At 42.5% G+C, this 16,353-nt stretch overlaps 1 protein-coding gene and 1 long non-coding RNA gene across 4 annotated transcripts in view; one reads left to right on the forward strand and one right to left on the reverse strand.

Annotated features, from left to right (window-relative positions):
* LOC129179401 (uncharacterized) overlaps positions 1–16,353 on the forward strand; it is a 35,172-nt gene that overhangs the window by 9,084 nt on the left and 9,735 nt on the right. The gene's annotated exons all lie outside the window — the stretch shown is intronic.
* Positions 8,598–16,353, reverse strand: part of LOC129179399 (nuclear receptor subfamily 6 group A member 1-A) — a 146,259-nt gene continuing 138,503 nt past the window's right edge. For 2 of the 3 annotated variants that reach the window (XM_054772601.1, XM_054772603.1), the window contains one exon: positions 8,843–16,245. In XM_054772601.1, coding sequence (XP_054628576.1) covers positions 16,115–16,245 — 131 coding nt within the window. In that variant the 3' untranslated portion in view covers positions 8,843–16,114. Of the gene's footprint in view, positions 16,246–16,353 lie in introns of all 3 variants that reach the window. The other variant, XM_054772602.1, reaches the window with a different exon arrangement.

Raw genomic sequence — 16,353 nt, forward strand, 5'->3', positions numbered from 1 at the left:
GAACTGCAGCGTTGTCCTGTTGAAAAACCCAGCTGCTACCACACAGACGAGGGCCCTCAGTCATGAGGGATGCCCGCTGCAACATCTGCACGTAAGCAGACGCTGTTTGACGACCCTGCACGGTGTTCCACTGAATGAAAAAGCACCCCAGACCATGATGGACCCCCCTCCACTGTGCCGGGTAGAAAACATCTCAGGTGGGATCTCCTTGTCATGCCAGTAACGTTGGAAGCCATCTGGACCGTCAAGGTTACATTTTTTCTCATCAGAGAATAAAACTTTTTTCCACCTTTCAATGTCCCATGTTTGATGCTCCCTGGTAAAGTCTAAACGGGAAGTTTTGTGGCGTTGAAGAAAACGAGGTCTTTGAATTTGTTTTTTGTTTTTTAAACCCTTTTCCCGCAGATGCCGTCTGATGGTTATTGTGCTGCAGTTGGCACCAGTAAGGGCCTTAATGTGGGTCCAAGACCGCCCTGTGTCTTGATGGACAGCCAATCAAAAAATGTAGAATGACTGATTTACTGCACCCAACCTCAGCAGCAATGGCACGCTGCGAGAGGCCTTGCTTATGCAGCTCCACAATCTGACCACGTTCAAAAAGAGAAAGCTTCTTAGCTTTAGCCATCAGGAGGGCATGACAGTGTGAATGCCTGACAGAAAATGAACATTTTGACCAGATTTTGGCTTTTAGAGCCTGTGGTCTTAAACTTTTGATCAGCTGGTAAACAACCTAATTCAGTTTTATTGTTGTTTTCAATAAATTACTTTGTCAAAATGCTTTTTGTCTCACTCCCCCTTCTTGTTTTTGCATATTGTAGCTCTACTTAAAACCTCATTAAGATCCAAATGTGCAAAATGCTAATTCTAGCAATTTTTCAACTGGTCTTAAGATTTTGATCAGGAGTATATTGTAAAAAAAAATAGAATAGTACTCCTACATCTAGAATATGCAAAGACATTTTTTGCTTAAATGTAGCCTAATAAAAGTAAATGTCTCAATTTAAGAATCTTATAAGATGTGTTAAGAAGTGTTAAGAACATTTTACTTAAATTTAGCTATGTGATTAAGAACAACTTGCTTATTTTAGGACTTATTTTAGGACAGAAAAATATTGTAGTTATAAGACTTCTAGCCAAGCAACTTTTGCTTTCCCCATTGGCAGAATGTTTTGCTTGAAATCAGAAAAGTTGTTTCATTTGAATATCATAGGCTTCTTTCATGTATTGCTGTTTTTGCAGTGTAGCCTCATTCAAATATTTGTTGGACTCCTGTAGTACAACTGTACACAACTCCAAATGTTACCACTTCCTGTCTGATTTGAGTGGTCTGGGTAGTGTAATTGTAGTTTGTTTTGCTTTTTGTTAACGTGTTTTGCACAACATTAACCGGAACAGGAAAGTACCAACTCCCCGGAGCTGATTGGGCCAAACGTTATCACTTCCTAGAACTCTGGGATTTGGTACATTTCCCTTCCAGGTGGTGTAATTGTCATTTGTTTTGCTTTTTTTTTTTGTTTAGTGTGTTTTGCACATCTCTGCCACCAAATAGGCCGGTGACCGAGCTGACCTCCACTTCCTGTTTCCAAGTATTAGCAAGCTAATAAGATGCTAACGAGGACGTTTTGTGATGAAAATACATGAAGAGCACAGCTGGGCTGACGCCGTATTAACAACACGTCAAGCTGCTAACTGGAAAATGTACGCAAACAGAGGCAAGAATTTTGTACATTTTCAATGTTAACTGAAAACCACGCTAGCTGGGGTGTGCGCTAACCGAGGTTCCATTGTAATTGAGAACCACTGACTTAGGGTAAATGAGATGTGTTTTGGAAAAAAAAATTAAATTTTTTTTTAGCAAAACTCACAAATTTTTAGGACCGTCAATGTTGAAACGCGAATGTTTGTTTTTTTTTGTTTAAAAAACAAAACAAAAGCCGATTATAATAACTGCTTTGATTGTATGGAAGAATAATGTAAATAGTGAATTAGTGCATACAGGAAGTGAACATATGTATCAGCTATTGATGTGATATGGAGAGGGGGTAGGATTAAATAAGCTCTGCTTCTTCCTACTCCTTTTCGGACATGTGGAACTGTGAATTGTGAATTGTAATTGTCTGCATGTTCGAAATAAATGAAACCATTACCAATGTGCGGGGATCCACTGCATTGACCTACACTGGATTGGTTTTAAAACCATGAATGTGAAAAATGCATCAAAGTAGCCCCCACAGGCTGTCATTTTTCTGTGTGCCGCCCTTGCTTGACATCGTCTGGACACCCCTGTTTTACAGTGAACACATTTTCACTTGTTGTGTGTGTGTGCTGGACACGTTGCTTGGATCTCATTTCGAGGAGATTGAGTTCAGGAAGCAAAGGCAGGGGTTTTGCGAACATGAACGTATTTAAAATGTTTGTGTTTAAAGTTTTGAGAAAAGTGGAGAGTTTATTGATTGTAACGCGGAGTGGACTTTTGTACTGTAACACATCATGTGATGGCAATTAAAAGTGAGCTGAAGCAGGCCGAGAGAGTCAAGGGGAGAAAGAGCAGAAAAATGGCAGAAGAGGCATCATAGAAATGTAAGGGAACAAGGTCTTTTCACTCTGGAAGTGTGTCAGTTGGCGAGGGTGAGGAATGGTGGGCCGGTTATCAGCGGCGAGGTCACAGCGTGTCAGGGTCAAGGGGAACGAGATGAGAGGGATGAGAAGCGGAAGAGGCGGGGGTGTCGGAGGGGAGGAGGACCACACCTGGTGAAGGCACACTTCTGGAGCGTGCTGGACTGCATTCTCTTGCAAACACCAGCCAAGAGAAGCTTAAGAGGAAGGGATGAGGCGGACTGCACCGCCAACGTGTCCTTGACAGATGTCCCAGCTGACGTTAGCACAGTAGGTCCAAACCAAACCAAGGAGTGTTTACACGACTGTGGGTGGTGGGAGATGATGGGGGAAGGACATCAAGAATACTTGTTTAGTGGATCAGCTGCATAACCCAATAGTGCGTGCAGCATTTAAATCTTCACGGTTCCAAGGCAACACAGCAAATACAAGATATGAATCATGCAAAGACACACTAGCTTGTATTTTGGTGGGGAGGTACAAATTATTCTTTAAACAAACCGCTGAACTCCAGTTTTTTTATCTGCTGTCACAAGTTTTTCCATAACACACAATATATTTTTTCTAAACCCACACAAGGTCCTTCCTTGAAACAATAACAAACAATCTTGACAGCCTTTCCCACTTTGTGATGCTGAACAAATAAATGTGTTTATTACCATTCAGTGCAGATATATTGTAATGCAGCGGATCCCCGCACAGTCGCCATTCAGCACATTTACGGCCCTGCGAATTTTCTGATTTTTGCTTAAAAAAAAAAATCTGTTTTGTGTTTATTTTTTGCAGAAAACACATCTCATTCACAGTAAGTAATAATGTATAAAGACATGATAATGTGGTTAGCATGTTGGCCACACGGATCGGGAAGACCTGGGTTCGAATCTCCGCTTGGGCATCTCTGTGCGGAGTTTGCATGTTCTCCCCGTGCGTGTGTGGGTTTTCTTCCGGGTGCTCCGGTTTCCTCCCACATTCCAAAAACATGCATGTTAGGTTAATTGGAGACTCTAAATTGTCCATAGGTATGAATGTGAGTGTGAATGGTTGTTTGTCTATATGTGCCCTGTGACTGGCTGGCGACCAGTCCAGGGTGTACCCCGCCTCTCGCCAGCTGGGATAGGCTCTAGCATACCCCCGTGACTCTAATGAGGACAAAAAAATGGATGGATGGATGCATGATAATACCGGTAAATTGTACAGCATACATGTACCACTGTGGAAAAAGCCCACACATTTCACATGTTTATGCCTTTATGCTTCACGAAATTCTTTTTTTTTTTTTTTCAAACGTTGAGATTTAGTACTTCGTTCGGCCTTGAACACACCGTAGTTGTTTGTTTGGCTACGTTAGCATAGCATCGATAGTCAATCAAGCCTCAAAATTTGCAGTGAGGTGAACACAAGTTAATATTAGGGTTGGTTGTTTCGTATCGGATTAATCACAGTTTTCAAATGAATTAATCATAATTAATCGCCATTTGCAAATTGGTTTTACTGTATTTTATGAACAGAAAGATAAATGACAGGACATCATTTCACATATTTGTACGTATTAACAGCTCCAAATGAACTGGAAATGTAAATCATGCTAAAAGATAGCACACGTCTGAAACTCTATTTGCCGAACAATAGTTGTTGTTTGTTTTAATAGCAGCAGAACATTTGACTCACACTTTAACCGTCTTATTATGAGCCGTGAGCGTTTGCGTTCAAAGTCACCAAGTCATTTTATAAGTTGAATTCACTGTTTTGAGAGTAGATGTATTTTTAAGGGATTTCCTGAAAATACATCTACTCTCAGTGTTTATTTAGACCACACATACACGCATAATAAAAACGTTATTTTGATGTTCAGAGTGCCCCTGAACGCACCTCACTGTGGTCTGGTGACAATGGCGGAGTAAGGCATTTTTCATTGAGGTGGCCAAGGTGAGACCATTACTCACATAGGGGTGGCAATAAGCTGATACCTGAATTGTTTAGATGGTCCATAGAGTGACCAGGGGTGGCCACGGCCACCACTGGCCATCCCGTAGCTCCTCTACTGCTTTTGGACCGTCTATTAGAGCAATTAATACCTGAGCAGTGTGCCGAGGACATGTTTTTAATGTATAGTTTCTGGATTCTGCTCACCATTATTGCGGCCAAACCACGCAGGACATAATACGGAAGTGGATGCCGATGGACACTCCTGGTTTAACTCTGTTCTCCCTGGTTTACATGCCCACTCATGCTGCTACAGAGAGCTTCCATTGTTAACACGAGGAAACGACTGTTAGGCTGAACTAATGTTCCGCAGCACAGAGCCACGTTTGTCTTTTACAGGCAGGTGAGGTATTGTAGCGCTGGATGGCGTGTGGAATAAATGAAGTCCTGTAGCGTTTACTGTGGGAACGGAACTGGAAGAGTCTGTTGGAGAATGAGCTCCACTGCCCTTCTATTGTCTGATAGAGTTGTCCATGATGGAGAGCAGTTTGTCCAGCGTCTTCCTGGATCTGTTTGTCCATCCAGTTTATGCCCTTTTTGCTGGTTAGTAGGGGTTAGAGGTTAGGTTTTGGGTGAGGGTGTAATGTGGCTCCTGTTCATGGTTGCAGGTTGCAGTAGGTGTGTCTCTATTGGGGGGGGGTCTTAGAATAGTCGACTATTCAACGATTAGATTTGGCGGAGTCTTATTTGACTATCAGTCTTGCTTTGGAATCAAATAAAAATGTCCTGCGATCAAGACTGTACCGTTCTGACGACATGGGGGGTGCCCACGGCTGCTGCTGAGCACACATTTTTACACAGAATGTCTTTGTTTTTGTTATAAATAGTCTATTTTGATTCAAAAACGGCCTAATGTGATTGATAAACTCACCCACTTAAGGGGCACAGTCCATAGGAGCTGAGGCGAGCGCTAGCTTGGAATGCTGTGAATGCTAACAGAGTTTTGGCACGTTGCTGTTTCGTGCACTTCCTGATGTGTGCCGGCAGCGACTTTTAAATAAATTAAGGTACCGTTGTTGCACACCTACTTTGTTTAGTGTTTGAACTGTTTTCTTTGAGATGGACAAGTTGCAAATATCTTTTTATTTGTCGGGATTGCCATTAGCTCTGCTCTGAAAAAAAACAACAACAACAACAAAAAGAACACTTGACTGTTAGTTAACTGCAAACAAAATCTAACAGATCGGATTTGACAATGAAAATCTTTAGTCCAAGACGGCCCTAGTTTTTACTGTGACATTTAAATGTGGTCGAAGTGGCCCACTAACACGACTCATTTAGCAAAAGTCTAATAACTTTATATGGTACGACTCATCAGCATGTTTTATCGCAGAGAAAGAGTATGTTGAACATTTGGCGCACGCAGATAACACAAACGAGGCAGTTGGCACTGCTGTGTGCCAAAGTGAGACCGCAGAAACCGACACACCAGACAAATAATCACAGTTCATAAACATGTCGTATCTCCCGCTCGATGCTTATCACTCAGCTGATAGTGGTTCTCAGGTCCTGCACTCTTAAATATATTAACGTGCGAAATCCAGTCTCGGACCGCCCACCCCCTGCCCGTCACGGGTGTTGTTGTTCTCAGGGGGATCCACAGCCTTGACTGGCCCTGATCTGATTAGAGGCTTGTTGGGTGGGGGTTTATAGGATAGCCTGTCAAAAGCCAATCTGTCAACCTTGAGGAAATAAGAGTGATGCATCCTGGACCACTGGCGTGCACCGCAGGCATGATGTAGGTCTGCTGACAACCATCAATCACTGCCAACACGACATGGATGTTAACCTTTTGAAAGCACAGGACCGCGGCGCTAGGGGCAGCTGGGTTGCATCTGTATTCCTCCACGACTCGTGTCAATAAACCCATGCCGTACGTACACGTAACGCCAGCTAAAAGCTCAACAAAAAAACATTTCAGGGCAACGGAAGACAACCCAAACCACAACACATGCCAAAAGAGACCAGCGTGTGTCGTTCCAATTTCCCTGAACGCCTCCGTCAACCCGTTAAATGCCTTGATCAAAACAAAGCGAATTCAAGTTGGTCATTTCCATTGATGCACGTCAACTATGATCCGCTTTGGTGGCAACAACGCCATCTAATTTTTAATGTAGGAATATTTTAGTCATACGTATTACTATGATGATTAGAGAGTATTTCTTTCTAATCGTCTTGCATACGTCGGTGGTTCCTAAACTTTACACACTCACAATAAAACATTTTATGATTATATGATTGATTATTTTGGAGTAAGAAATCTTTGCTGTTTTAGTCCTAACAAGAGTTATGGATAGCTCAAATAGCATGAGATTATGCACCAAATAAAAATGCCCACTAGAACAGCACAGAACAAACTACATTATTCACGCTGCCTTCAATGCACACAGCGTTTGTGAGCACGGACGAGGTGAAAGGAAGAACAGAAAATACACGTCAGGGAAAGTCATACACGAGTCTCAACCTGCGTCACGCAGCACACAACTACGGTGTGTTCAAGGACTGCCATGCAAAGTGGCCGCAGCGTCTGAAAAAGACATGCGGTCCTGTAATATTCGTGATGCATAAAGAAAATAAACATGCAAAATTGTGGGCTTTCTAGCATAGTGAGTGCATTAGTCGCCTCCCATTAAGCACACGAATATTGGAATCTTCAAGATGAAAAAGCCTTATTGCACGTCATCATCATCATCAAACTTATGTTTTCATGTAATTCTTCTGCACCCTGCAGGGTTGTTCATTTGAGGCGTTACACAACTCTACGTGTTAGGACTAATGTAGTCAGTATGTTTTATTCACATACACCAGAATTGATTGGGTTTTTTAGATTTGGACCTGTCCCAAAATCTCATTTTTTCTGGTGACTTCAGCTCCCACGCCCTCATCGGGGGAGAAATGATAGAAAACGTCCCTTTTTAGAGGGCTTGACTTTTTGAAAAAATGTTTTCGGGTTCTCACCTGCTTTTCTTCTTGATCTTGGCTGTACGTTTTGGGTCATTTTCATGCTGGAAGACCCATTGAAACCCATTTTCGGTGTTTTCGGTGTCATCCAAGATGCTATGATATACGGCCCCTCCTTTATCGACCCCTCAATGTGGCGAAGTCTTTCTATGCGCTCAGCAGAGAAGCAGCTGCAAAGTACGATGTTTCTACCGCCACCTTTGACACTTTGGGTGGTGTTGTTGGCTCAGATTCAGCATTTCTCTGCCTTCAAAACACGGTGAGTGGAGGGCTTGCTTTTTTTGGTATACAGTCATTCCTCTCTATATGACGGTTCAAATATCGCTCCCTCACTATATCACAGTTTTTCTAAACATAATTAATTAAGAAATTATGATTGTTTCGTGTTTGACTATGGCCTATCATTGGTCAAGAAACATTGAAAGACAAGTTATATGCAGTATTATAGTCACCAGGCATCAGTAATGTTATGGCACATGATGTTAGATTACATACCGGTACCTTCCACCCTGCATGGAGACTGGATACAGAGTTCTCCTCTCATCCCATGTGGAAGTGGTAAGTTTTTGGCGTCTTTGTCCTTCTTCCCCACTGTTTGAATCATTTTAGATTAAGTAAATTACAGAGGCTAACTACAGGTAGTTAGCTAGCAGCAGGAGTCTTGTCCCTGCAATGATCCCGTAGCCTGCGCAATGTGATGTAAAGAAAGAATAATAGGAGTGTAAAAGTGACTATAGGGGCTCTAATAATGTTAAAACCCATATTTAGAAAGTCATAAATAGGTTTTCCATGCTCTAAATACAAAAATATTCGGTTTATTAATACTGAATGCAACTTCTCATGGTCGCACATTTGTGATTCAGCATTCACAGCCCCGCAAATTTGTGGATTTTTGTGAAAAAAAGTTGCATTTTTTTTCCTGCAGAAAACGCATCTCATTCACCATAAACGGTAATCATTTACAAATGGGTGATAATACAGGTAAGCATACAGCATGCATGTGCAACTGCTGAAAAAGCCCACAATTTTTACGTTTGTCTTTATGCCTCACTGATCATGTTTTTTCATCAAGCGTTGACATTTCACACTTTGTTCAGCGGCCCTTGAACGCGCCGTAGCTGTGTGCTGTGACTCCCATGTACATATGACTCCCATTGCATGTGTCCATGGATCAGCTTACAGTTATCATTCATGAGTGGTGAGCGGATACATTTTACCTAGCAGGAGGGCTTGGAGGGGGAGGAGCGAGCCGTGCGTCGGCGTGGGACGCTGTACTTGGCTCCTTACAGTGTAGCGCTGTCCCTAAATCAACATCGGTTGCACACTTACCGCACTTTGGACACTCCTGATCTAATCAGTTTCTTTTATCATGTTGTGTGACAAAAATAAATGGAACACACTGAAAAGTAAATCAATCAAGGACCGCATGGGTACGCTTGCATAACGTTCACATTTATTAGTTTTTTTTTTATTTTATCTCCTAACACATTCTAAACATGCTTGAAACACATAATGGATCACATTCTTAACAGGTAGTTAAAGTAACAAGAGCAGACAAGATTCCCAAAGAGAAAAAAGACGACGCACTTTCATTTGTCTGTTCACAGTAAACAACAGTGTATAAATCAATGTACTCCCTGAGATGTGTACTCCTCACCTTGTGCTCCGATAGCGTGACATCACCGAGGTTGGACACATTACACAGGCAGCAAACATGAAAACTACATTTACAGAAAATATGACACCTTGAAGTTGAAGAGTGGAGGGGATACCTTTAGCTTTACCGGCATTCAATTCACAATAAATTAAGCAATCCGCAGATATCTCACGACGATGTCATGCAAATGTCTTTATCAATAAGTTAAGCGGCAGCGTGAGTCCAAACCCAGTGATAACGCCGCACGAGTCCGTGGTCTCGTGCCACAGTGACAGGGTCACTCGACCGCAGAGGAAGCACGTCGACGCAAGGCGATGTCAGCGCGACTGCAGTTACATTCCGTGGTTATTGATAATTGATCGGATATGATAGCAGCCTCCACGATAACACTGTCGCTACCTTCAGTGGCAAACTGGTGAACAGCAAATCATGTAACTCAATCAAAAAAAAAAAAAAAAAAACAAGTAGAGGAGAAAAGAAGTAAACAAAACACCGGCATGTCACGATGAGGAGTCACATGTTGCATGTTGCATGTCACATGTTTTCGAAATCAACGGAACATTCGGTTTCCTACACGGTACGCATTTAAAGGGCTGGAAGAAACAAATACAGCGTAGGTCGGCTTTGGCGTCGTCGTGATAGTGCCGAGGAGAAATCCGAGCTTGAAAACCTTCATCCATTGATAATGAACAGGGGCTCAAGCTGCAACCACTGATGCTGCACTGCAGAAGGAGTTTTCATTTCTGAAATAGAAGAAACGCTGCAAAACAGGGGTGTCCAAACTGCGGCACGGGGATTTCTTTTTCTCATTATGAATAAGATGTCATACCAGACAGTACTCTAATATACGGTGATAAAAGTTCTGACACCCCTGTTGTGAACTATTATACTTACGATCCCTGCTTATATGCGATTCAGCATTCACAACCCAACACATTTGCAGATTTTTGATCAAAACATTCTTTTTTTTTATGGGAAAACAAACGCAAACCAACAGGAGTGCACCAAACCAAATGCCTCCCTCTCTCACGGTGCGACCAAAAATAACAAGTAACACACACGCAATGTAACTTCACCACACGGACGATGCAGGCATGGACAGACGCTTACACACTAATACTGTACATGCAAAACACTTCTATTTGACAGTCATCCCTCGCCACTTTGCGCTTGGAGGTTCGTAGCTTCACTCTATCACAGTGTTTCAAAAATATATGAATGAATAAATCATGCTGTTTCATGGTCGAATACGGCCTATTATTATCCAAACAATATGCATAATTAAGCACATTTTACATGGTTTTTTTGCCTAAATAAAACATTTTCAAGCATAAAGGCATTCAGAAGACCCATTGTGCTGATAGGTAGCATTCTACACTGGTCACAAGGTCTCAGTAACGCTACGGTAATGTTGGGTGAGACACACAAGCACCAGACAAGGCTTTTACTGCAGGTTTGTATGCTCTGATCTCAGGCACAATTTATCCCTAACGCGGGCCCTGTTGTGGCCGTAACCCAGGCCAAACCAAAACTCAACTCTCAACCCCTGACGTCACTTCCTGTCCAACCCCCACTCAGCTCCCCAGCACTGGAGCACATTTACAGCACCACACAAGTCTTATTTTGTCTGATTATGTCGACTATATTGGGTCATAGGAGTGTAAAGGTGACTCTAGGGGAGATATTTCATGTCTCGAGGGCTTTCATCATGTTAAAATGCGTATTTAGAAGGTGGTGAACAGCTTTTCTATGCCCTAACTACTAAAATATTTGATTTATAAAGGAGGACCAGTTAACCACGATAAACGAGGGATTGCTGTATGACTAATGTACATCCCGTAAGGCATGCTGGGAAGCCCATGTACTACTTGTTATTTCTGGATGCACCGTGAGGGAGGTGTTCGGTTTGATGAACATCTGTAAATAAGAAGTACTTGCTTATGCAAATTAGTGGACGCAGCAGCACTAGGATCCACCGTTTGTTATTTTCTCTTTTTTCCCACATTTATATGGGAGTTTTCATTTGTTAGACATTTACCTGCCAGAAGTTTGGATTTTGCATTTTTCAAGCTGAGCAGTTTTACGGTATTCAAAATAAACCTCAACACCGAAGTACGGACTAAACAGTGATTGTGGCGTACCGCTACACCCCGGCTAATTCCTCATTTTCATTCTTTCACCCTTGATGTTGGAGTCACATTAACACATGCGGGGGGGGAAGAAATGAAAAAGCATGCGGGTGTGGGGGTGGGGGGGGGGGGGGGGGGGCGCGGATGCCTGCTGCCTGAAAGGAGAAATTAAAAAGTACTTGGTGTGTTCCAGCCGAAGGTCAGAGAAATTTCAAGCTGCTGACAGACATACAGCAGCGAGTCTGAGGTAGAGAGGTACACGAGGCAACATGCTGACTTTGTTTGAAGCACTTTCGGGAATCTGAGAGGTGACGTGACATTAGCGACAAACGAAGAGAAAACCGTGAAACCAATAAATAAGACAACAAAAAACCCCAAACAATTCAGCGATATGTACTGTAGTGTCAGTGAAATGATGACAGAGGTAGTTTCAGCACGTACATTGCAAATGACATTTCCTTTGTGTGGTTGGGAAACAAAATGGACAAATACTCCTGAGAAGACGGCAGTGAGGTAGCTGTGGTGAGTTTTTCAAGCTGATTGCCAGGATATGAAAGGATCTTTCCCTCATTCACCACTGTGTGTCCTGGCCAGCCGTCCTGCTTAAGTCGACGATAGCCGGATGGCGGGTGTGTCGTCTAACTATGCTCTTTTTTATGGGCTCGAGGCATAGTGCCAAAAAAAGGGGAAGAGGCAAAAGGTGTCATGTGAGAGAATTAGTCGGAAATTTTTGCTTGTTTTCCAAAATGAAAAAAATATTTTTGATTTTTCCACAAAATGTATGGGCACCCCTGTTTAACAACCCCCGAGATTGCTAATTCTATTTATTTATTTATTTATTCGGCTAACTTGAGTCCGCACTCGTGTGAGACTCCTGTGGGGAGAAAATGAAAGAAACTGAACCCATAAGAACCCAACACGTCAAATGTGTTCCAAAGGTGCGCTATAGAAGTCGCCCGAAGTCAGCTGGGATAGGCTCCAGCATGCCCCCGCGACCCTAATAAGCAGAAGCGGCATAGAAAATGGATGGATGGATGAATGGGTGTGCTACAGAACTTTGTGCTTGCAATGTATTAGGTAAGCTAGCCCATTTTCAAAAGTGTATTGTTTGCTGTTAAAAAGCCAATTTGAAATCTATTTAACAATGTTAATACTTTAATAGGGTGTCAAATACTACAATTAAACTCTTCTTACTCCAATTTTTCAATAAACAAGCTAGGAATCAATCAGTATCAGTATCAGGCTCCTTCAAATTGCTATGGAAAGCCTGTCAGCGTTTGCTTTTGAAAATAAGGGAAACATTTACAGAAAATATGGCAAATTGTTTGCTGGTGGAAAGACCCGACTGCCGACTGTGGTGTGCCGTTCCCTTTCAGCAACAGCAAGTAAATCCAACGAATGGTTTTGCCTCTGTTTGCCGGATGCCCTCGCAACTGTCACCTTTTATTTGCCGTGCTTTTATTTTGAAGGCCTAACTTTCCCGGCTACAGGATGCATTATACCGATGTTGTGTTGCCCAGCGAACCAGAAGCTTTGCTGCTCAAGCAAAACCGTAAAACAGAAAAATACAAAATTGGTATATTTGTACATTTACCATAAATGCCCAGTGAAACAGAGTATAGAGCCGATACCAATAACTTCCTGCTTCTCAAGACCAATACTCATACCTGATAACTTATTTATGTCCATACTACAAAGCTGGATTTGACAAACTGTACCTGTAGATTTGTTCTTGCTACTATTAACGAAAGATAAAAAATAGTGGCGGCTCCAAAGTACAAAGCGTGGCTCTTTTTCACAATGAAATCACAGATCGTTTTAGCCTTCGAGTCGTCTCTGGTAAACTTTTTTGCACTTTTCAAATGCCGCGGCCATAGGCACAAGCCCTGGGCGTCTTAGCGATGCTGCCGTTTCAGGTGGCTGATAAAGGTTGAGGTGTTGAAGCGCCGTGTTTGTTTTTCCCTCATCACGGGATGTTTGCCGAGCATTTGGCAAAATGTCTTCCTCTGAAACAGTGACAAGTCCCACGCCATCGACGCCAGGTTAGTTTAGTCAACAGAAATGCGTTCTAAGTGTCATTTTACTTGAAGCAGAATTGGGTGTGGGTTCTTATGGGTTAATACCAGTAGGAAACATTGAACATGGTGTATCGAATACTACGTAAAAGATTCCAAGATGTCAGGATCGCCGCATAAAAACGTGTCTGACATCACATCTCCCTTCATAACTCGCCGTGCACAACGGGAATGCCTTTTAAATCAAGTCCACCAAAGGTTAAAACATGTGGGAAATGAGGCTTTATCCTCATGCCAAGAAAAAAAAAAAGACAATGAATACATGAAGTATAACAAAAACCCAAAACATTCACAAAAACTACATAGGTACATGAAAAGGTCTAAAAATCAAAAGATGAAAACAGGCTAACTGAGCGTTTGAAAGAGAAACACCGCGATGAAAAGCAGGTATTCGAGCACTGCGACTGCTTATCACCGAGCTCATCAGAAACTCAACAACTCTCGTCCGTGTTTCGCTTCCAAACTTTCACCTGCATGAAGGGGGCAGGATCACGCAAATCTTTTTTTTTTTTTTTTTTTTTCCCTACAGCGGACCTACGATGTCCTGTCCTACGTCTACTAACACAACAAGCACTTCAGCACGGTCTCTGAGTAACTCCTGAATGCAATACATAACACTCACTTTACCCTGTTTCCATCCAGGCCAGTCGGGACCTGAGAGAGGAACACACCGGGTGGGCAGTGGCCGAGGTCTCTGAACCTCACCGTTGTGTGCAAAAAAGAGAGTCGTTGCAATGACTGCATTTTTGTCTGCTTGCACATAACGAAACGGATAAAAACAAAACAAAAAACTTGAGTAATCAAAGATGATACTTCAAGGGGTTCGACACGATCATCTCGTCACTTCAAAAATAAAGACCGTATTCTCCAACAATGTGCATATTTGTCACAGAGAGCAAGCACCAGAACGCTCTAAACCTATCCATCACTTTGTAGAAATCTTAGCCAGGTTCGACTGATTATCTGCAAACGCGGCAGGACATTACTTGCTAGTCACATTCAACTTTACCTGAGACAGTTCGGGTCAGGTCTCACCTAAATCTGCTTCTCGGTCTGTGCAAAAGCATGATTGGACCTGGTAGGACCTGACCACAGTCTGACATCCCCATGTCTTTACGAGGCCATAGGCATGGAGGGGTCGTCATGACAGTTGATATGAACTGGCTGATCAGTAGGGCTGCAACTAACGATAATTTCCCTAGCCGATTAATCTGAAGCTTGTTGTTCAGATAGATCGAGTAATCGGTCATCTGATCAACTTTTGTTGTCTGTCCCGCCAAGAAAATTAAAAGCTAAAGGTGCCCGAGCCTCTGTGTCCGTGGCTCCCAGTCTGTGGAAGTCTTTGCCCTTTAGCCTGACAACTGCAAACTCTGTCAACTAGGGCTGCAACTTACTATTATTTTCTTAGTCGATTAATCTGAAGCCTGTTGTTTCGATTAATCGAGTAATTGGTTAGGCCCTTGACGGACCAAAACAATCTGAAGTAAACACAAACAGTGGTTTGGTCCACAACATCAGAAAAGAGGTCCATCGCTGTTTTCCAAAATGAAAGCTGATGTGTGTGAATACCTTGTTTTGCCTAAAACACAAAGATAATAGGTCTGCTTTCATGGATGGCGAAAACAAAACAAAAATATTCACATTTAAGAGGCTGAAATCAGAGGATATTTACATTTTTAAATCAAAACCCGATGAATCGAATACCAAAATAGTTGTCCATGTGTTGGATGATTAATCATCGATTCATTGTTGCAGCTCTACTGATCAGTTAGTCGCTTCCCTCCAAAACGCGCCTGTTGAATGTAAAAATGTGTGCAGGTTCAGCAGCATTTCGAAGGAAATCTGGCAACATGTTCATCTGTCCATCAGATTGATTCGTTTCTTATCCTCATCCTTCAACGACAAGATTTTTTGTTTTAGTTGAGCTATCAGCTCCATGCCCATCGATGGGCATTTGAAAAAAAAAGCATTGCATAACACTTTGGTCAAAAACAAGACAACAAACAGCAAAGCTAGCTACCCTCCCTTACCCTTGCATTAAAACCTTACATCCCCAGTCTACGATTGTAAAAAATACCCGTATACTCCTTTTCCGAAGATCACAAAGATCCAAATAGCTGTCACCTTAACTCGTGGAATGTTACCTTGACACGACCGCCTCCCATAAGCAGAATGTCAAAAAAGTCCATGCAGATAAAGTAGCTCTATTTCACATGTTCCGCGGAATAAAACCACATTTGATCTATGTTTGATTTGAATTGAACTCTTGTCAACATTCAGACTGTGACTGAGGCATCCACTGGGATTTCGTATTAGACTGGGCGACTCTTCATCAACACCACAAAAATAGCAATAACATCTTCCTGAGGTAGTCTCAAAACACTTGTCACATGTGTCTATCTGCCCCGATCTGAATAAAATAAACTCTTTTTTTTTTTTAAGTCTAGCTCTAACATTGGCAACACTGACGCATTGAGCAAACTGGATACACACTTGTAAACTCCAAAGACCAATGCATCTATGAGCATTTGTTTTGTACAGAAGCATGTGCACAGTGTAAATCAGCATACATTCAGCTCTGTCGTGTAATAAATATAAAAAGAAAAAAACAAACTAGCTGCTTGTCACATTCACAAGAGGGGCGACCATTCCCTCGCCGTAGGGGGTGGGGGTGGTTGGGGTCAGGGAGGCCTCTAGTTTCCAGAGGAGGCGGTCACACAGGGTGACGGGCCAGTCCTGTAGCTGGTCAGGCTTGATTTGCAGGAGTGCAAGACTGCTTTGAACAAGAGAGGGAGCTGCTCCAGCGGGACGCTGACCAGCTTCCCTGCAGACACACCACATGGGATGACAGTGTTAGCTTACCTTTCACTCACGGCATGGGCACTGATGGAGAACACACTCTCAACTGAAGGCTGCGAAAGGATTTCATAGT

The sequence above is a fragment of the Dunckerocampus dactyliophorus genome, chromosome 4 (assembly GCF_027744805.1).
Source record: "Dunckerocampus dactyliophorus isolate RoL2022-P2 chromosome 4, RoL_Ddac_1.1, whole genome shotgun sequence".
NCBI lineage: Eukaryota > Metazoa > Chordata > Actinopteri > Syngnathiformes > Syngnathidae > Dunckerocampus > Dunckerocampus dactyliophorus.